Genomic DNA, 22,989 nt, shown 5'->3' with positions numbered 1-22,989 from the left:
CCCAGAAAATGTTAAGTTTGACAAATGTCAGATAGCTTTTGTCCTTGATGGTTTGGAAGAATGTGAACTTCCTCTGGACTTTGAAAACAACGAGGACCTGACTGATATGGACAAACCAGCCTCGATGGATGTGCTGCTAACAAACCTCATCAAGGGGAAGTTGCTTCCCTCCGCTCGTCTCTGGATCGTCTCTCAACCTTCAGGAGTTGATAAGGTTCCCTCTGAATATATTCAGAGATGGACACAATGTCGAGGTATGAAACGATAACAGTATCTTATTTTCATATCTCACATTATGTATCATGTTATCTGTATCATGTGTCATTCTTGATGTTGCTATTGATCAGGAAATACTGCAAAAGCTGAAACCATGACATACATCACTTTTATGGAAGATGTTTTATAAACTCAACTAAAATCAATGTCATTGGAAATTCCTACTTTCATTTTGTGTTTTGGTGTAGTTTTCCTCTCTGGGCTTTAACTGCTGGTATAACAAAATGCATAATGTGACACTGTGTTTTCTACAGTCACTGTACTCTGCTTTCTCTATAATGTCTTTATCATTTCTTTAAGGCAAAGACTTTAAACATGAACTGAAAGCAGACCTGAAGGAAACAATCCACCATCAGCATGAAGAGGAACTGAGGGGACGTGAAACTGACACAGAACTCTACGAGATAGGAGAAGAACACAAAGTGCAAACCTATGAAGAATTATTTAAAGATAAGAAAGTGCCGACAGTGTTAATGAAGGGAGTTCCTTATGTTGGTAAAACACTTCAAACAAGGAGGTTCATGGTAGACTGGGCAGAAGGAAAGTCCAGCGAGACCAAAGACTTGATAGTGTCATTGAAGTTCAGTGAGCTGAATTCAAGAAAAGACGAAGTTCAAAGCATGACAGATCTGATTCGTCATTTCCTCAATGATGATAAACACAGAGAAGTTTGCAGGCTTGAAGACTGTAGGTTCGACAAATGTGAAGTAGCCTTTGTCCTTGATCGTTTGGAAGAATGTGAACTTCCTCTGGACTTTGAAAACAATGAGGACCTGACTGATATGGACAAGCCAGCCTCGATGGATGTGCTGCTAACAAACCTCATCAAGGGGAACTTGCTTCCCTCCGCTCGTCTCTGGATCGTCTCTCAACCTTCAGGAGTTGATAAGATTCCCTCTGAATATATTCAGAAACAGACAGAATGTCGAGGTAAGAAACAATAACTAACACATTTTCATAACTCAAATTATGTATTTTTTGGTCAATATTATGTGTAATTCTTGATGATGATGTTGATCAGGAAATACTACAGAGGCTGAACCCATGACATAAATCACTATTATGGAAGATGTTTCATAAACTCAACTAAAATGAATGTCATTGGAAATTCCTACTTACATTTTGTGTTTTAGTGTAGTTTTCCTCTCTGGTCTTTAACTGCTGGTATCACAAAATGCATAATGTGACACTGTATTTTCTGCAGTCACTGTACTCTGCTTTCTCTATAATGCCTTTATCATTTCTTTAGGCAAAGATTTCACACAAGAACTGACAGCAGACCTGAAGGAAACAATCCACCATCAGCATGAAGAGGAACTGAGTGAACGTGAAACTGACACAGAACTCTACGAGATAGGAGAAGAACACAAAGCACAAACCTTTGGTGAATTATTTGAAGACAAGAAAGTGCGAACAGTGTTAATGAAGGGAGTTCCTCATGTTGGTAAAACATTTCAAACAAGGAGGTTCATGGTAGACTGGGCTCAAGGAAAATCCAACAAGAACACAGACTTGATAGTGTCATTGAAGTTCAGCGAGCTGAATTCAAGAAAAGACGAAGTTCAAAGCATGACAGATCTGATTCGTCATTTCCTCAATGACAACAAATACAGATTGGCTTGCCAGTACAACAAATGTGAAGTAGCTTTTGTCCTTGATGGTTTGGAAGAATGTGAACTTCCTCTGGACTTTGAAAACAACGAGGACCTGACTGAATTGTACAAACCAGCCTTGATGGATGTGCTGCTAACAAACCTCATCAAGGGGAAGTTGCTTCCCTCCGCTCGTCTCTGGATCGTCTCTCAACCTTCAGGAGTTCATAAGATTCCCTCTGAATATATTCAGAAACAGGCAGAATGTCGAGGTATGAAACAATAACAATAACTTATTTTCATATCTCTGTGTTACTCTTTCTGTTATATCATAAAATTATGATTAGGAAATACTGCAAGTTGCAACCATGACATATAACAATGTTACTGCAGATTTTATCAACATTACTAAACTTTAGGTTATTCACATAACCCCCGGTTCTCTGAGTAATATGAGTGAGATGTCTCACTATGGGATGCACGCCTCGCTGACACAACGCATGCGACCGCTTCTCTCCTGGTGAAGCAGCAAAAGCCACAAGATCAATAGGAGAACATGAGCCCACTACCTTAGGCACAAAAGCCGGGTTGGGCTTCAAAATCATCCTTACATCCCCTGGGAAGAGCTGAGCGCATGACGGATGAACCAAAAGCACGTGGATGTCACTAACTCGTTGAGCAGAAAGCCAGAGCCAGTAACAACACTGTCTTGAGAGACACGTGTTTCAAGTCTGCTCCCTCCAGTGGCTCAAAGGGAGGGCCTTTAAGCCCCTCAAGTGGTCTGGACACGGGGAGAAGCCTGCGCACTCCCTTCATGAAACGGCAAACCAGCGGGTGCTGGCTCGCGATTTGCTTCCCAAACCCCACGTGACAGGTGGCGATTGCTGCCAAGAACACTTTAACCGTGGAACCAGGCTTTACGTTTGTCAATCAGATCCTGCAAGAATGACAATATCACTCCTACTGGACACTGAAAGGGAATGTGGCCGTTTTTGTGACACCACCCCTCAAACACTCTCCACTTACAGTCATACAGAGACCTAGTGGAGGAGGCTCGGGCACTTTGTATGGTGGAAATCACACGCCGTGAGAGTCCCACAGCTGACAGGTTGAGCCACTCAGGGGCCAAGCCCACAACGCCATGCGTTCTGGGTGCGGGTGGAAGAGCGTCCCTCCCCCCTCTGATAGCAGGTCCTGCCGCAGCGGGAGCTGCCAGGGCTGAGCGCACAGGAGCCGATATATCTCTATCTCTATATATCTATAAGGCCCATACCTGTTCCACAATCTCCGGGTGTAGAGTCCACTCCCCGTATACTGGCGCCCCCCTGGACAACAGGTCCGTGCCTGTGTTCGGGGCTCCTGGGACGTGCGTCGCTCTCAGGGAGAGGAGACGACCGCAGCTACACAAGATCAGTTTGCGTGCCAGCATGTAGAACTGACGGGAGCATAACCCCCCTTGACGGTTGATATACGCCCCCTGTATTGTCCATCCTCACCAGGACATGATGGCCCATGAGAGACGGGAGCAAATGTTTCAGGGAGAGGAACACCGCTGACAGTTCCAGAAAATGTATGTGAGACCGCTGGAGGTCAAACGCAATCTGAATTGAACAGATTTGCCTGAATGAAAAAGCGCGAGACATGCCCTGAAAGTTTTCATTCCCCCGAGAGGCGCGCTGTGAAAGTCACCGAGTCCAGGGATAATCCCAGAAAGATTATGCCCTGTGCTGGAGACAGCATGCTCTTTTCCTCGTTTATCACGAAACCTAGATCGAATAGATGTCGTATGAGAATACATGTGTGCGCTCTGGCCTCCTGCTCCGACTGTGCCAGCAGCAGCCAGTCGTCGAGATATGTGGCCAAGCGGATGGCCGTAACAAATCCCCTGGAAAGCGAATCTCAGATACTTCTGTGGGGAGGATATATCGGGATGTGGAAATACGCGTCTTTCAGATCGACAGAAGTGAACCAATCGTTCTGTCGCACAAGGCGCAGCAGTGATGCATGCCTAAGCATCCTGAACTTGTATTTCCTGAGATATTTGTTCAGAGCACGTAGATCCAGGATAGGGCGAATACCTGGAGTAAAAACCGCTCTGACACAAATTGCTCCTTTGTTTAACAGTGAGAGGATTTCCTCCTGTAAAACGCGAGCTGACTCTCCCTGAGCCTGGGAGTGTATTATACCGGCGAATCGCAGACGAACAGCGGCGAACTGCAGCCTGTATCCTCTGAAGATCGAGAGTAAGATCTGTCTGTGGACAGTTTAGCTAGCTAGCCCTGGACGTGAGATATGCGCTGAGTGAGAAGAGAAGTGTTTGAATGACGTGCTCCCGTCCGCATGCGCTATTTAAGGTAGACGGGACTACCTGAGGCGGACGGACACGTTTCACTAGCCAATCAGGATTGGCGTAATGAGATTAATGCTTCTAAGGGCTGCAGCGAGGCGTGCATCCCATAGTGAGACATTGAGCGAAATATTATGAAAGAGAACTGAATTTATGTGTTTCAACAAAAGTGACATCATTCTTTAAACTCTTATTTTGGTGTAACTTGTTCACTGTGTTGTATCATGAGTAACTTTAACTAACTTAAAGGTAATAACATCTACCCTTCATCATCAATAATGTGCTGACATTTGTTCTGTTTATCCAGAGACACTGAAGCGACGGCAGCAGCTGGTATCAGCCCTGAGAAGAAGATTTCTTAGTGAGAACACTGAAGTTGAAAACAAAAATCATCCAAACCAACAAAACACAGAACACATCATCAGAGAGGAGAAAAGTAATGAGGTTGAAAATGGAGAGAAAAATCAACATCCTCTGGCAAAATCTGTGACACAAGTGAAGGCAACATCTGAAATCTTCAAAGATACAAAAGAAAAAACAATGAGAACTGTGCTGACTATTGGAGAAGCTGGAATTGGAAAATCCTTCCATGCACAGAAATTTAAAAAGGAGTGGGCTAAAAATGACAAAGGGTCATCTTTAACTTGGGTTAAGTCCCTTTGGAGCAAAGTTGATGAAGAAGTGATATTTCCACTGAACTTCTCTGAGCTCAATAAGATAAAAGAGGAAAAAGTCAGTTTGGTGGGACTTCTTGAGCGTTTCTTCAAGGAAACAAAGGAGTGTGTGATTTCTAACTATAAAAAGTTCAAAGTGTTATTTGTCTTGGATGGACTGGATGATTATCAACCTCCTCTTGACTTTGACAACAGTAACACCTTGACTGACACCAGAGAGCCAGCTTCAGTAGATGTGCTACTGACAAACCTCATCAGAGGGAAGCTGTTTCCTTCTGCCCAACTCTGGATAACTTCCCAACCTTCAGCTGCCAAACAGCTGCCTGATACATGTGTCGACAGGACGACAGAAATAAGATGTAAGTTTATGGGTTTGGATTGAGGTAGTTATAAATAAGGATGTTATCATATCCAAGGGTTATTAAATGCTCTAAACTGCTGTGAAATGTAAACAGAGAACCATGAAAAAGAAAATTGAAAAGCCTCTAACAGACAGTATGTCATAGAGGTGTCTAATTGAACCAAGTGTCTGCTGAGATTTATAATCTTCGTTCAACCCCTAAACTTACATGAGAGGATCAAGGCTTACAGTACAAGTCAAGTCCAATTCTTAAAATTCACTTTTAAGTCTTAAAAGTGGTGCAATTTGTCTTGTTTAACAACAACCAAACACTATAACACATAATGATACAGTTTAAATCATTAATTTACCTTCTGCCAGCACTATAGAGCAAGCTTCACATCCTTTAAACCAAATCAACCCAGTCTGGCTCTTCATAACTACACTTTTTAAAATAGTTTTAGATCAGCCTAGTTTCAAACAAACTGAAACAATTTCTGAAAATCTGAAGAAGTGAGAGGAGAGTTCACTCAGAACTAAATGGAGCTTTGTGTCTTGAAAGCATATTTCAAATTAACAGTATGTCTGTAAAGCACCACCAACTAAAAGAACACTTATTGACAGTCTAATAAAATCCAGTAGTTTAGGTTTAATCCGTTTTTTAGACCGGTTTTAGATTTGTTAGAACTAAAACTTTACCGAGAGAATAAGATGATCACATAGTTGTGTTTACAAGTGGAGCTTCTTTTCTTACAAACCAGCTTTGACAAGTACAGACTTGCAGAGAGTAAATAACCAGACAACAGGTAGTTTGAAATTCTGTTGCAAAGTTTCTCAGAGTTAACATTGACAGCTCAGATGATCTGTTGCTGCTGCTATTATGAAGAGCTGCTGCCTGAAAGCTGCTCTTTGCTCATAAGAAAGATTAAGGGGAAATAACAGCGTTGTTAGACTCTGAGTTTAATTGGCATGTGTATTTTGTGAGCCGAACCATCAAGAGTCAGTTGCACACTTTTCACTCAAAAATGCATTCAAATTGTTAGACTGTCATAATGAAGTACAGCACTGCAAAGGTAGAGTTCAGTAAGGAGGAAAGTAGGACTGCAATTTGATCCGCTTCATAAGCCAATAACAATCAACTCAAATATCTCGGTATGCACAGATGCTCCTGATGTGCTGGTCAGCACGTAGCATGGCAGCCAGCGCCATCAGTGTACGAATTACTGTAAGTCGCTTTGGACGAAAGCATCCACTAAATGCCCTAAAATGTAAATGTAATGTTCTAGCTGACTGGTGAAGCAGATAAATGGTCTGTGGGAGGACAGCAAAAGTGAAGCAAATATAAATTACACTGTCATGATGCTTATATTCAGCCTTCTCTCAAGCTGATTCTTGATGTTTTATGACCTGCTTGACTTTCAGTTGGATTGTATTAAGCTTGACAAACCATATACAAAAAAAAATTAACAACTTGGTTTTTCTTGGTGCGATGGATTAGATTTAATTAACTGCTTGATTGCATCCAAAACAATTAATCGCCACTCTTTGTTAATAACTCTTAATAAATTGTTTACCCACAGGTAAGCCTCACATTAAAAGTCATAAGAATCTCAAAACTCAGCTGAAGGAGCAGTTCACCCATGTGTCTGAGGGGATCGATAAGCAGGAAACCTCTGCCCTTTTGAAGGAGATCTACACAGATCTCTACATCATAGAGGGTGAGAGGGGAGAGGTCAATGAACAACATGAGAGCAGACAAGTTCAAGATGCAAAGTTCAAACCAGAGACACAAGAAACATTGATTAAATATCAGGACATCTTCAAACCAGCATCTGGAGATAAAAGACACATCAGAACCGTGCTAACAATCGGAGTGGCCGGCATTGGAAAGTCCTTTGCTACAATGAAGTACATGCTGGACTGGGCTGAGGGTACAGCCAACAAGGACATCTATTATATGTTCTCTCTTTCTTTCCGGGAGCTGAATTTAATAAAAGAGGAACATCTCAGCTTGGAGGAACTTATAGGCATCTTTTTTCCTGGTATGAAGACATCAGAAATAACAGACTATGACAAGTACAGAATCCTGATTGTCCTGGATGGTTTTGATGAATGTCGGCTTGATCTTGACTTCAGTGAAAGTACCTCTCACACAGTTGTTGAAGAGGCAGCCTCAGTGAATGTACTGTTGACAAACCTCATCCAAGGGAATCTGTTTCCTAAAGCTCAAATCTGGATCACCTCGCGACCCGCAGCATCCAACCGTATCCCTGCTCACACAGTTGACCGGGTTACAGAGGTACGAGGATTCAATGATGAACAGAAGGAAGAGTACTTCAGGAAGAGATTCAGTGACAAGGAGCTGGCTGAGAAAGTTTTGTCACATGTGAAACAGTCAAGAAGCATTTATATCATGTGTCATGTCCCAGTCTTCTGTTGGATCACATCAAAAGTCCTGGAGGACTTTGTGAACAGAGAACAAGAAGGAACAATGCCCAAGTCTCTGACTGACATGTACATATACTTCCTTTTGCTACAATGCAGACAGAAAAATGTGAAGTATCCTGGAGATGACACAGGTGAGAGGTCTGAGACAGATTCATGCTGGAATCAAAAGAACCAGGAAACAATCATTTCTCTGGGGAAACTGGCCTTCGAGGGTCTAGAGGAAGGAAACCTTCTCTTCACTGAAGAAGACTTGACAGCATGCGGTCTTGACATCACTGAAGCTGCAGTTTTCTCTGGATTATTCACGCAGATCAAACGAGAAGGCTGTGGAGTGAGCGAACAGAAGCTCTTCTGCTTCGTCCATCTGAGCATTCAAGAGTTCCTGGCAGCTTTTTATGTCTCTCACACATTCAATAACAGAGGTGAAGATCTGCTTACCAAACCCACTTTGAAAGTTGCGCGCCACTTAGACCTCTACAAGACAGCGGTCAACAAGGCTTTGGAGAACAAACATGGGGACTGGGATCTGTTTCTCCGCTTCCTGCTAGGCCTCTCTCTGGAGACTAACCAGAAACTCCTGAAAGAGCTGCTGAAAGAGAAAGAAGATAACAAGAAGATCAACAAGGAAACTATTGAGTACATCAAAGAAAAGATCAAGGAAGAGAGCAGTGATGCTGATAAAAAGTTTAATCTCTTCCACTGTCTGAATGAGCTGAATGACCACACTCTGGTGAAAGAAGTCAAAAAGTGCCTGCGCTCTGAAACAACCACATTTGAAAATTTCTCCACCGCCGAGTGGTCAGCTCTGACTTTTGTGCTGCTGACATCAGATGAGAAGCTTGATGTGTTTGATCTGAAAAAATACCTGAAATCAGAGAAAGTTCTTCTAGGAATGTTGCCGGTGGTCAGATTCTCCAACACTGCTTTGTAAGTACTTTCAAAATTGATGCTCTCATAAAAATTATAAAATGTATCTCTTAATAAATCTCTTCTTGTTGTTAGTGGGGACCAGCGTAGTTTCAGTGATGCTTAACATGAGCAGAGACATCAAGCAAACAAATTAACTGGATCAAAATAGAACTACAAACATACAAAACAAACATGTCATTTAAAACAGTTACAGGCCAGTGTTGATCAGTAATTTAGTAAAGACCCAAAGCATCCAAGTGACACAAGAGAATTCAGTTTAAAGTCATGTTGCATTAGATTCCAAGAGACTGCAGCACTCACACTAAAAGCTAAAAGTATTTATAAGGTTACAATATTTATAATATGGTGCAAGTGCATTTAGGTTGGAATGGCGGAGAACATGGGCACAAAGTCTGGGCTCTGACTCTTCATTAGTCATGGGTGTGTTTTTGGCATAACATAAATTAAACCAATCAGGGTTTCATCTCCCATTCCCTTTAAAAGCCTTTTGCACCAATACATTGAGCATGCTGTAGCTAATAAACAAGGGCACTTGTTTTTACTGCGGGGCCTGGAACCTGGGCTCCACTTAGAAAGATGGAGAAATTTAATTCAGAAGATAAAAGATTAAGGGCTCTATCTTGCACCCAGCGCAATTGACTTTGTACACTGGCGCTTTTGTAATTCTTATTTTGCATTTGGCGCACATTGGAATTTTCCCTCCGCAGACGCATGTCCTTAAATTAGGGAATGACTTTGCGCTCCCGGGGGCGGTTCAGCAAAAGAGGAGGCGTGTTCCGGCACAAACGTTCACTGGTGCTATTTTGCCGTTTCAGAAAACACTTGCGCAACAGACCAGGAAAAACCTAGTCTAAAGTCAGTGGCGCTTATTCAGATGCAGTATTTTAAGGGCGCATGCTTGGCCATAATGTAGCGTGTGCTTAACATGAATACACTTTGCTTCTCTCATCTACGAGGAAGCAGTTCCCATTTTTGCAAACAACACAAAAAAAAGTTGAAAAGATTTAAACAGAAGAACTAATTCTTTTTCCCTCTGATATGCGAAGCGCCTGCCGTAGCCGTGAGGGTCCGGGAGTGGCAATGCGCGATGTGCTCCTAGTGGAGCGGGTGGACGGAGATGGAGTTGGGGGAGGAGGAGGAAGGGGCACAACAGGAGCAGGTTGTGCATTTGGAGACTTGAGCCGATGCGCCTGAGAGGCCGCAGCAACATCGCCACCCGGTCAAGACGGGCATTAATGCCTTGCCGCATCCCGGACAGTGCGGTCCGGTCTGACAATGCCGCCACGGCGTGTAGTGGGTCTGGATCCTCTGCACATTGGTGTTTGCGCTGCTCCCTCATCAGCTGGCCGTTGCGCACTGCTCGGCCGGTGCGCACTGCTCCCGATGCGATGTCCTGGGGATGCCAGCCGTGGAAACAATTGTGGCAACTGCTCCTGGCGTGCGCCTGGCAAATTCGCCATTATAATAGCAATGCGCCATGGCACAAGCGTGCCTGCTTTTAAAGGGAATGTGAGACGCTCTGATTGGTTTATTGCACGTTACGCCCAAACCACACCTATGAATAATGTAGCTACTTCAGACCAACCCATTTTAGATTTGCGTCGGGCGCAAGAGTCATTTATCCCGCCGGCATAATAGCAACAGCGCCTGAGATCCGCCCACAAAGCTACTTGCGCTTTGCGTTTGATACTTGCGTTTCAGACCGTTAAGATAGGGCCCTAATTCTGTTTCCTACGGAGAATTTCATTTTCAGTTTTTAGTGTTGCTGATTAAAAGCGTCACAGTATTTGTTGCTGTGACATTACTGCACACATAGAAATGTTTAAAATGACGGAAAGACTGTACGCTTCTTGTAAGGCCGTCTGTGTAGGTGCAGCTTACTATCTGAATAATGCGTCCTTTAGATAGCACGAAAATGACTGCATCTTTGAACGCAGACCAGGTTTTTGTTGGTCAATGCGGTCAATGTCAATTTCTGCTTCCTCGTGATAGCAATTTACGATCAGTGTGCCTGACCACACCTCATTTTAAGACCAACACACCCAGGGGCGCACAGGTAGAGAAAGGTACATTTCCTATTTACACAACTTGGGCGCTAGGCATGAAAACGACAACTGTTTCAGTCTGAAACTAGCAGTGACACCCACACTGCACTGTTCACCAAGTGTAAGAAAGAGCTGGATGTCTGTGTTGGAGTAATAATGTTGTTTACGTGTAAATAGTAAGAGTGTCACAATTCTCCAAATCACGACCCAATTTTACTTTCACTTTTAATGTCACAATTTAATTTAATTTTTGATTAAAAAAAACTGTAGACTTAGATTTTTATACCCTGAAACTGTCATTTTTTTGTTTTTGGTTCTTCTTTAAAAGATATGTTTATTTAACAACAGCTATTTGTGATACTTGCAGATTAGGCTTAGACAAATTCAAATAATATTCAATTTAGACATTCATATTGGTGTGTCAAACCTATCCAGAGCAAACCAGTATTGTTGATGCTGCATTTGAACTCGATAGTCAAAACTGAACGCTTATCTCAATCAGTTTTTTGATTTAAAAAAAACGAAATCACCACATCCACAGTAAATAGCAAATGGCCCAGCACAGAGCCATGTGGTACCCCCATATTTATTCAAACAGAAGTTGTTTTGAGACCATCAGTATACTGTACTCTCTGCCTTCTGTCAGACAAATATAGGACTGCAGCTATCAAATATTTTTAGGGGGCATGAGTGGAAAGGAGTTATTTGGTGTAGTCTATTACTCTCTTGCAATTTAACACGAAGTAGTTTCAACATCTTAACATGATATCTGGTCATAACAACATCAGGCTACAGCCTCCGCAAATACCATACGTTCTAACTAGCGATGCTAGGCTCCGTTAAATAAGCTAACATCAATGTTTATGTTAGCTTGCATTGGCGACACTTGGTGAGCTGGTGTTAACAGCTGGATGCTTTCAGTACAGATGTTGAATCATTGTTGACGTGCTGTTGTGGTACTCCACTTCTGCTTTGCAGTAGACACGTTGCACTTTGTTATATTCTTTTTTAAGTGTTAAATTATCCCAAACTTCGGACATTCTCTGACTTTTACGGATGGCTTCTTGGCTTTCCACCATCGCCCTACCTCAATTCTGAATGTAGCGGTGTGTGTCCGCAATTATAGTCTATGTGGAAAAATGATCCTTGAGCTAAGCAGGCCACATAACGCGGGTGATAGGAATTAAAAGAAGCCTCGAGGCAGAGATTTTGCCTCGATCATTTTTTGTAATTGAATTATTCAAGTTACTCAAGTAATCGTTGCAGCCCCAGATAAATATATATATAGATAATATGAACCAGTTCTGAGCAAAAACTTCTGAATGCAGACAGAGTGGTGTGTTTAGTACAGACTTTTCAGATTTCTGATTACGAATATTTACACAGGCTGAGCTGGTGTGAGCTCTCTGAAGAATCCTGCAAAGGTCTGACGTCCTCCGTCCTCCGCTCCGTATCCTCTAATCTCACAGTCCTGGACCTGAGTCATAACGACCTGCTGGATTCAGGTGTGGTGAAACTTGCTGATGGCCTAAAGAGTCTTCACTGTAAACTGGAGGTTCTCAAGTAAGTGTACATTACATTTACTGTATATATGTATTCATGATATGTACATACTGTACATACTGTACATATCGTGAACAGGATTGGGGTGTTGTGTGTAGTTTAAGGTGTTGTTTATTCCAAACTACAATAAATTAGAGTTAAGCAGAGCAGCAAACATTTTGTAAAGGAAATTTGCATCTTCAGAACATAAAATAAAAATCTCCAAATAAGCAACTTGCTAATGTTCACGAGATTTACCTCAGGAACAGAATCTGGGTTCAGGTTTCACTTTGACTTTCCATAAAACAGTATTCTCATATATCCCTGTCCCCACCATAGCCATAAGGCTAACAACCACAATATTTGTGATTGTTAATGTGCCAGTAATGACAATTAATTTATGTTTCACATAAAAGATCTTTTGTACAAAGTAGGATGAAGGCAGTCACCAGAAAGTATAATATTTGATTGTAGTGTTTTATTTCTGACATTCATAAAATGACCATAGAAATGCATTTGTGTGGTCTGCAGGTTGTCAGGTTGTCAGGTGTCAGAGCGCGGCTGCTCATTCTTGGCCGAAGCTCTCGAGTCCAAAACGACCTGCTCCCTGAAACAGCTGGATCTGAGCTACAATCACCCAGGAGTTAATGGGGTGACGACGCTTTCTGCTACAACTCCTTATCGAAATATGAGCCTGGAAATCTGGTATGTTGATGTGTCAGGATGTGTGTTTGTATGTGTTTGTTTGTAGGTATATAGCTGGTTTTCATAATGACAGTATACATACACTAAGGTAAAATCTAAACTCAATATCTTATCAGCTAGCAGGCTAGTTACCAAAACTCAAGGATGACCTTGTTGTTGATAAGAGAAATTGTGCAAAACCAGTTGCCTCAATCGAAACCGATTTATCTGGATAAAGAAAAACGCATGACAATGCAAGATGTAAATGCACACAGAACACACTGTTGCAATCTTTACAGTGTGGCCACATTCTTAATAAATAAATCTATCCAACAAGCTGACAGTGAACCAACCCCCACCTCTCATATCAAGTATAAGCCTGGCAAAAGCTAGTAGCTAGCAGGTTTTTCCATGTAAAAAGTCATCCAACGGTGACTGATGCCCATCAGTAGCACTGCTGTCCTTGACCACAGGTCTTTACTATAATTCAAGTTCAACATACCAAGGATATCTTGTCATTATCTGGCGTCTTAATGGCAACCACGCTAAGCAATGGTGGTATCAACTCGATATGTCAACCCAGGTATTCCCTCGGCTACAATATCAGATAAATCCAAAGAAGTAAACCACATCCAGCTGAAATCTACGGAGCCCCTTAAGGGACATGGGGAAAAAAAAAATGATGGGTGAAAAAAAAAAAAAAGATGTCATTTTTGCGGGATCTCGCAAAGGTTTTGCGATCTCGCAAAACCTTTGCGAGATCCCGCAAAAGCTGCAACACTGCTGGTCGTTCGGTAAAGTTGGAAAGATATTCACAGATTCGAACTTCAATGGATGATCAATAAATCTGAAGTGAAACGTTTTTCAAACACAAATGATGCCTCTGTCCCACCATAATAGCATAGACTATGAGCTACAAGGACCAAAACCCCGATTTTGTACTAAAATAAGCCGTCCTCCGAGCTCGACGGACAACACCGATCTCTATGCGCAGCCGGCAGCCGGGCGAGTGCGCAGGGAACGGCCGTAAGCGGTCTTTTGGACCGCTGGATTTACACCCTATAATATCTCATATAAATACCCAACTGAGTGATGAATGCATGCATTGTGTCATGATATTTTTTTAAAAAACGAAATAACACCAAAGTGTACATTTTAACTAGTTTAATTATACATTAATCGATATCATAGTAAACCGTAATTATTGCACAAGGCTTTAATAGAGAAAACCCAGAACAAGAAAAAACAATTAAAAGTAATTATTTGATTATGAAGCATTTTATTTTAACACTTAATATATAATAAAATAAATAATGATAATCGAAAAAGCTGGAAACGAGCTGATCTAAAACAAAAACAAAAAAAAAGAGCCGTTTCGATCACTTTGAGCACTCCTCGAACAAGATGCGGGCATTGATCCCAGCCAGGTCGAGGAGGATGTTATAGAAGATCGCAACTGGCCATCTTCGCTGACACGGACACGGAGGCAGTGCCGGTCCGCTGCAAACGGAACCAAACACCGGACACTTGAAATGCCACAAGCCCGTGTGTAACTGTACGAGAGGGGAGGTAATGTGCGGAGATGTGACCAGTGATCACTACGGCTCTTTGTTTGTTTTAGATCAGCTCGTTTCCAGCTTTTTCGATAATTATTTTACTATTATTGTTTTATTATATATTAAGTGTTAAAATAAAATGTTTCAAAGTCAAGTAAGTTACTTTTAGTTGTTAATTTTCTATGTGTTTCTCTATTAAAATCTTGTGTAAATATGCAATGATTACAGTTTACTATGTGCGATGATGTGAATATTGATAAATGTATAATTAAACTTCTTAACGTGTTAATTTTGGAGTTATTTCGTTTTTGTTTTTTTGTTTTTTTAAATATCATGACACATGAATGCATTCATCACTCAGTTGGGTATTTACATGACAGATTATACAGTTTAAATCTAGCGGTCCAAATGACAGCTTACGGCCGCTCTAGTAGTTTTGAATTCTGGCCCTTCTGAAGTCCAGCTGACACTTTGGTCACAGGGGATCCGCTATAGCCTATATATAGTAGGCGGCGGCTCTTACGTTTGTGGAAAATGTATTACATTTGTGGGTTTATAACATTAAATGCTGCAGATTTTTATTACGTTTGTGGGTTTATTGACGATGTTAAATGACGATATTTGTCTCTTATTACCTACAAAGCCTCCTGCAGGCCTGATGCAGATAGTCAATGAAGCCAAGAAATTATAATAAGGAATGTTCTACCTGCTCTTATAGCCTATGCACACAGCACAGGTCTTATTATAGGCTGTAATATATAAAAAATACTCAGTAGGCCTATAGTGAGGGAAAATTAGCTTTATTTGTGATTAAAATATGACGATGAGGACCCAACGATTGGCCTTCCTTTCCTTCTCAAACTATGTTGAAATTGCATCATTAAACAGCCCAGTTTTCAAAATTTTCGAAATTTCCCCGGACCCCTTAAAAAAAGACTATCTGCGCAGTGATGCCGGTATCTGACCACTTTTTTCATTAACGAGTAATCTAACACGTCAACATTTACAAACTAGTAATCAGATTAAAGTTACTTATCATTATTTCTGTAATTTTCCTTAGTAAAAATATATAGTTCTGCTTTCTTCCTGACTCGGGGAGTGATGTCACGTGTGCCACAATTCACGTTTTCAGCATGAGCACAACTCACGTGTAACACCACGCAGCGATACAAACACAAACAACAATGAAGGGAGGAGAGAGATGCGCATTTTCTAGCTGGAAATATAGTCATTATTTTGAGTTCCTGTCAGCTAAAGATGAGAATTGTCTTTGCGAGATCTCGCAAAGGTTTTGCGAGATCTTGCAAAAAATCTTTGCGAGATCCTGCAAAACGTTTGCGAGATCTCGCAAAACCTTTGCGAGATCCCGCAAAAATGACATCTTTTTTTTTTTTCACCCATCATTTTTTTTTTTCCTCCATGTCCCTTAAGGGGCTCCGTAGAAATCAAATCAGTTGCTGCTGTATGTCATTTAAAACATTGTCAGGAAAAGCCAATGGGCTTCACCCGTTTCTGAGCTCTCTAGCCCTCCTGGGAAACAATCTCATGATCTGACATCGAGCTCTTCAGGATCTTCACAAATGGTGATATCATTTTCCAAGGGACTGGCCATGATTGGCTGTGCTTCTGTACGTATTGATGTGATAACTGCAATCTACTCTGGAGCAAGTAAGGTGTGCAGCACAAGTTATAATGATGATGCACTCTAGTAAGAGGTGAACCACTGTTGTAACCCTGAAACCCCAGGGTTAACCCTAAATTACCCTGCTGACCCCAAATCCTACTTCATGGTTCAGGTATGTGACATGTTTGTTGACATGAAGCCCCACTCAGTTAATCCTGTCACACTGCAGACAGAATCGAGATAACACAACATTTATTAATAGCAGGTATAAATGGGACTCATGTGACAGGCTTAATTTTCTGCTGTATGAACTCTGTCAATGTCAAATACACTTACTTCTTGTCTTTTCATGTTGAAGCTGAAAGGTTGACATGTATGTTTGTGACAACACTTTTATTCATCTTGTGCAGCTTCGACCACAGTGGAGAACATCGGTTAAAGCCAGGCCTGAAGAAGTGTAAGTCTTCTTTTTTTAATTTCCAACACCAAGCCTTAGAAATGAAGCTGTTGCCTGATAAATTTAAAAATGAATATACTTTTTACCATTAGATATTTGTTACAGTACATGCTCATTATTTTTTGTAAAATATTAAAGGTATCTTTAATTGATTTTGTTTGGATTTCATAAAAAATTTACTTTTTGTACTGTCTTTCAATTGCATATTAAACAGTAAACACACACATTTACACACTAAACTATGTGTTATTTGTTTCTCCATCAGATGGTGTAGATCTGAAGTTTGATGAAAACACAGCAAGCAAGAGACTTGTCCTGTCCGAAGGAAACAGGACAGTGAAAACCATAAAGAAGGTGGAGGAGAAGGTGACACGACCTGAAAACGAGGACAGGTTTAAGAGGAGTCAGGTGTTTTGTGAGGAGGGCCTGAAAGGCCTCTGCTACTGGGAGGTGGAGTGGAAAGGAGAGGTTGGAATCGCAGTGGCGTATAGAGGAGTGAGTCGAAAATGGGACAGTAGTGGTGGTCTAGGATGCAATGACAAGTCCTGGAGTCTGCTCTGCCTTAAGATAGGATGGCTTCCCTTGCATGGGAAGCAAAAAGTCAAACCAAAATATATAGAAGTGCCCCAATGCAGAAAAATAGCATTGCTTCTGGATTGGGAAGGTGGTACTCTGAAATATTACAGTGTCACACCAGAAAAGCTGAGCCTCATATACACTTTCAAGGCCAAATTCACAGAGCCCCTCTTCCCAGGCTTCTGGTTTAAGAATGGCTCTGTGACTTTGTGTGAGATTGACTGAACCCCTCTGCTCCAAGGAAAAGTGTAATGTAGTGATCACTGGATGCTCCGACTAATATTTCCATAGGTGAGCACAAGCTTACCTGCATCATTCCAATGCCACAATGTAAAACAGGTTGAAAAGATGCTGTTGTCAACTGTAAGTCAGTATGTTAACACTGTGAAGGAAGAAATAGAGGGAAAGAAAAATCTCATGTAGTTAAGTCACTAATGTGATGAAGAAAATAATCACAGATGTTTGTAAGAATGTAAGATACAAACTTGACCTGTTCCTCAATTATTTAACTGTCCTGACTTACTAATACATTTTATTTTTTTTACTTATATGTCCTGTACTGCAGAGGACAACTACCTCCACAGAGTCCTCTTTGGCAAGTTGTTTTTTGTGACCTGTAAGATTTTATTTTATTTAAGTATTTTTTTGGCCTTTTATGGCTTAATGATAGTACAGCTGAAGAGGGTGACAGGAAAGAGGGAGAGAGAGAGAGGGAGTGACACGCAGCAGAGGGACCCAGGCTGGCAGTCGAACACGGGTCCGCTGCAAAGCCTCAGCACATGGGACGCCCGCTCTACCAATTGAGCTAACGGTGCCCTGTGAGCTGTATGATTTTGAATACGCTTTATGTTTATTACTGTATGAATTTGATGACTGAATTGATGAAGTAAAGTTGCTTAAACTTGTCGGAGCAGGAGGGACAAACATGCTTCAGAGATATGAGCACACGTTCACTGGCAGGAGCTAACAAAGGATGTATTTCATGTTAAAACACATTAAAGTTGGTTTTAATTGAAAGTGTCATAGAATATACACCTGTATGCTAATCCACAGTCTGTTGGCAGGGAACCACTGAACTACTGCCATAACATGATCTCTCTTTTTTTATTATTAACGCGTGGATGCCAAAGTCACCCGCCTGTGTGCTTTAAATACATGTTTTTTATATTGAAGAGACTTAAGATTGCAATATGTCAACTAATGTACTTGTGATGCAGAGATACTGAAAAGTTGCATCATAAATAAAGCTTCTTTTTTTAACTTAACTGACGTGTGTGTGTGTGTGTGTGTATACTGTATATATGTATATATATTTGTTTTCTTTTGTTTATACATGTTGAAAATAAACTCTATCCATATGAGTAAAGCTGAACTATTAGAAGAAGTAGGTTCACATCATTCTTAAAACAATAGTCACATGCCCGTATGTGCAACCTTTGTTTTCTGTAATCATTCCTAGTGCTCATACTAAACATTTAACATGCTTCCAATGTAAGTGTAGAAAAAAAATCCCAGTTCTCATGAAGAACAAAATATAACACAAACTTACTGTATTAAATAAGGGGGGGGGGGGGTTTCCACAGTTAGTCTTTTCTTAACATACAAAATGGGAATTTAGTAACTGAAACTTACTTTGTAAAATATCCACTTTATTTGCCCATCTCACTGTTAAATATTATGTTCAGCTCAACTTTGAGATTCACCATTAGACATGATGAGGACTGTGGATTTTGTCCCATATTGTTTCCCATTGGAAGCACATGGGGAAGCGATCTCTTGATGGCCGGTCTGTTCAGGTTGATTTGCTACACCAAGTCGAAGGTTGAAATGTACCTGATTGTATCATGTACATGTACCAAAGAACCCAAGTGTATGATGTGGTGTTAAGACCACACCTGTTTAAAAGGCATCATCATCATGAGTTTAAAGTGAAAAAGTCAGCTGTTACAGAGATTAATCCTTCTGTTAATATGAATCCTGGTGATTACTTGGCACGCTCTAGTCCCTCCTGGCAGACATTGTTCTGCTTGTTTATCTGATTTTGTGCATTGGGAGTTGTTGTGTGCATATCTTATTACTTAATTAGATTGCACCTGAATTGAATCATCACGCGAAGCGTCTCCTTTACTCGCTTTATTGTTCCCATGTTACAATGAACAACCGCCTCATGGCGTCCCTAACACTTCCTGTGCGCCCATGCGTCACTGCTCACGTGATCAACATAAACCAATACATGACATCCCTCCTTTTCTTGGAAATAATAATTAACCTCTCCACCACAAAGTCTGCCAAATATGAAATATAACTGACTTTCAAAACTTCCCCTCTCAGCTCTTAGCTGGATACAACCCACCAACTGCATACATACAGTATGTGTTTTTCAACAATAAAGTTTTAGAACAACTTTTCACAATACACTCACATTTATTATACTGTTCACTTCAACACAAAATCACCATATCTTTCAGGTGCCCTTTTAACCCTTAGGGGTCTGATTCTTGTCATGTCTGATATATGAGTGTCCTGGTGTGGTGTTTGAATGATATTGGTCTCTGTGTCCGCACCCAGCACACTGTTCTCCTCTCTTGAGGTCTCTTCTTGTGTACTATGCATTTCCTTATGCTCCGTTGTCTCGTATCTTTTCACATGTGTGGTGTTCCTTTTGTAACGTGCTCCTGTTGGAGATTCAACCACAACTTGATTTCCTGTTTTGCTCACAATTTTATGTGGTGTTGGGTGGAATGGTGTGGAGAACTTATCCACTCTGTCCTGCTGAATGAGTACTGTATCTCCAATGTCCACTTTTGAATATTGAGCCTTTCTTCTTTCATCAGCATATAATTTTGCCTTTCCCTTTTCTTCTGCATCTTTATCACGCACGTCCAGTGCTGCTGTGTGTGATTCACAGATGTCTGGTAACTTTCCCCTTATTTTTCGGTTAAAGAGGAGTTCAGCAGGGCTCTTTCCTGTAGTAGCATGCACTACGCTCCTGTAAACAGTCACATATTTTTTTAGTTCGCATTTCCAATCCAGCCCTTCTGCTTGAGCAATTTTGATTCTCTTCATCAGTGATGAGTTTTGGCGCTCGACTTCTCCGCTAGCCTGAGCCCATTTTGGTGTTGTTCTCACATATTTGATTCCATTATTTTCACAATATTCTCTGAATAGGTCAGATCTGAACTGAGGTCCGTTATCTGACTTGCAGGTGACAGGTAACCCATGTCTGCTGAAGATTGACTCCAGACTGTCAATGATTTTCTCTGTGGTTGTCGATGTCAACACATCATACTCATAATAGCAACTGTAGTAATCCACTACTACAAGTATGGAATGATTGCTTGGCAGTGGTCCTAACAGATCTATGGCCACATCCTGCCACGGACCGTCTGGTAGCGGAGTGGTTCTTAGTGGTTCAGGTGGATCAGGTCTGGCCACAATCTGACATCCATGACATGCCTTGCAGTATTTCTCAGCGGCTCTGTCCATGCCCGGCCACCACAGTTTGGTTCTGAGATGTTGTTTGGTTCCGACAATTCCTAAATGTCCTTCATGTGCCAGGCTAAGTGCTCTGGCTTGCAAACTTTGTGGGAGCACAATGCGATTTCCACGGAGGACTAAGTATCCCATTACACATAGTTCATTTGCAATTGGTGCATATGGCTTACAGTTCTTAATGTCCACTTGTGATTGCTTTGCACACCTCTTCTAGTTCTGGGTCAGTAGCAGAGGCTTCCTCCACCTCTCTGGTTGTAAGTGCTTTGGGCGTGGCACTCACTGCAACAAATCTCACATACTCCTCTGACTCATGTCTGTGTATCTCTTTCTTAGCCGTGTCCCCCAGCAGTCGTGACAAGGGGTCAGCTATGTTCTGTTTTCCTGGTACGTGCACCACTCTGAAGTCATATGGCTGTAATCTGAGGACCCAGCGCTCTATGCGTGCACATGGTTTCGAACGCTGACAGTATATGATTTCCAATGGCTTGTGGTCTGTGATTAAGTCAAACTTTCTGCCGTACACATAAGGATGAAGTCTTTCACAAGCCCACACCAGCGCCAATGCTTCTCGCTCTGTCTGAGAATATCGTCTCTCGCAGTCTGTCAAGCTGCGGCTTACATAGCAGACAGGTACCATCTCTCCTTGCTGGTCCTGCACTAGTACTGCCCCTAAGCCTACGGGACTGGCATCCGCTATTACTATTGTTGGTGCTTCTTTATCACAGCTCTTACTCTCTCTTTTGTTGGTCCAATGCCTTTTTGTGACAAAAGTATCCCCATGAATACTAGTTTGTCCATGCTGAATTGGCATTTTTGGGGATTTAGCATTAATCCGCATTCCAAAAGTCTCCTCATGACAGCGTGCAGGCGCTTGTCGTGTGTTTCCTGGTCTGGCGCATGCACAATCACATCATCTGATATATTCTCGACACCTTCAATGCCTGACAATGCAGCTGCTATCTCCTGCTGGTACTGCTCGCTGGCTGATGATACACCAAATATCAGTCTCTTATACCTGTACACTCCATTGTGTACTGCAAACGTTATTTCACGGTGTCAGTTCTAGCTGATGATAGCCCCATTTCAAGTCCAGTTTGCTAAATACAGCAGAACCATTAATGCTTTGGAGTATTTCATTCACAGTAGGGATAGGGTATCGTTCTCTTACAATTGCCTCGTTAGCTCTTCTCATATCTAGGCACATCCTGATATCCCCATCAGTCTTTGGAAGCACAACCACTGGATTTACCCACGGAGTGGGGCCTTCAACACGTTCTATAATGTCTATGTCCATCAATTCTTTTATTTTTTTCTCAACAGCCTCCCTGAGGTTGAATGGTATGCGTCGTAGTGGCTGAGCCACAGGTCTCACTTTTGGGTCAATGTACAGACTGATCTGTTTGGTCTTTAATTTTCCCACTCCCTTGAACACATCTGGGTATTGCAGCTGGAGAGAGTCTTTAATGTCTGTGACAGCTGAGACATTCTCACCGATTTTCAACACCCCCAACTTAATGGCTGTCTTTTTCCCCAGGAGTGGTTCCCCATTACCTTTAATCACCATAAATTCAGCCTGTTCAGTTTTGTTGCCAATTGTGATTTCACAATTAAAAGCCCCTTTGATAGGTAGAGCTTGACTGGATGAGTATGAGTATAACTTTCTCTGTTCTTTTGGTACATATGAATGACACTTGATCTTTTCTGCCTTCAGTCCCTTCCACACATTTTCTCCCATTATGTTACTTGTAGCCCCAGAGTCTACTAACATTTTCAGTTCTACTCCCCCCACACAAAAGGTAAGTCTCTCTGACATGTCATCATCTCTTACAATAAATGCAAACTCTTTTTGTTCTGTTTCAACATTATTCACATTTTGTTTCTTTGATCCCTTTGTGCGGCACATTTTTGAGAAATGATCTTTCCCATTACATTTGTGACATGTTTGTCCACGAGCAGGGCATTTGGGATCCTTCCCCATATGATCAGCGTACCCACATCTGTAACATTTTCTTTCAGATTTGCCCTCCTCTTTGTTCATTGATTTCCCCTCTTGTTTTTGCGCACTTCCCTCTTTTTTGTGTGACGTGATGAACGGTCTCCGTCTCTCTTTGTCCATCACTCAGCGACATGGCTGCCATCTGTTCCTCAATTCTTTCACACTGTGAGGCCAGTTCCAACGTGCGGGCGAGCGTTAGCCCACGTCCCTCCTCCAGTAACTTTCGGCGGACATAATCTGATGTGCATTTACTCAGAATTGCATCTCTTATCTGATTATCTGTCTCTACGCCCAAAGCGCAGTCTCTCGCTGTTTGTCTCAGACGTGTAGAAAATTGTTGCACAGTCTCGCCTTGTTTCTGACACAACTTGTGAAACGTCTGGCAGGCGAAAGCTGTGTTCACTTGG

General features: G+C 41.7%; 1 protein-coding gene across 1 annotated transcript; it reads left to right on the top strand.

Annotated features, from left to right (window-relative positions):
• LOC115584505 (uncharacterized) lies at positions 1–18,360 on the top strand. Its single transcript, XM_030421965.1, has 9 exons — positions 1–254; positions 577–1,206; positions 1,526–2,140; positions 4,523–5,248; positions 6,810–8,604; positions 12,039–12,215; positions 12,726–12,899; positions 16,469–16,515; positions 16,781–18,360. Exons 1-9 carry the CDS (start codon positions 107–109, stop codon positions 17,314–17,316), a joined length of 4,848 nt encoding a protein of 1,615 aa, XP_030277825.1. The 5' UTR covers positions 1–106; the 3' UTR covers positions 17,317–18,360.
• Positions 18,361–22,989: the final 4,629 nt, after the last annotated feature.

Source organism: Sparus aurata, chromosome 7 (genome assembly GCF_900880675.1).
Source record: "Sparus aurata chromosome 7, fSpaAur1.1, whole genome shotgun sequence".
NCBI lineage: Eukaryota > Metazoa > Chordata > Actinopteri > Spariformes > Sparidae > Sparus > Sparus aurata.
The sequence above is the reverse complement of the archived record's forward strand: the minus strand, read 5'-3'. Positions and strand labels throughout refer to the sequence as shown.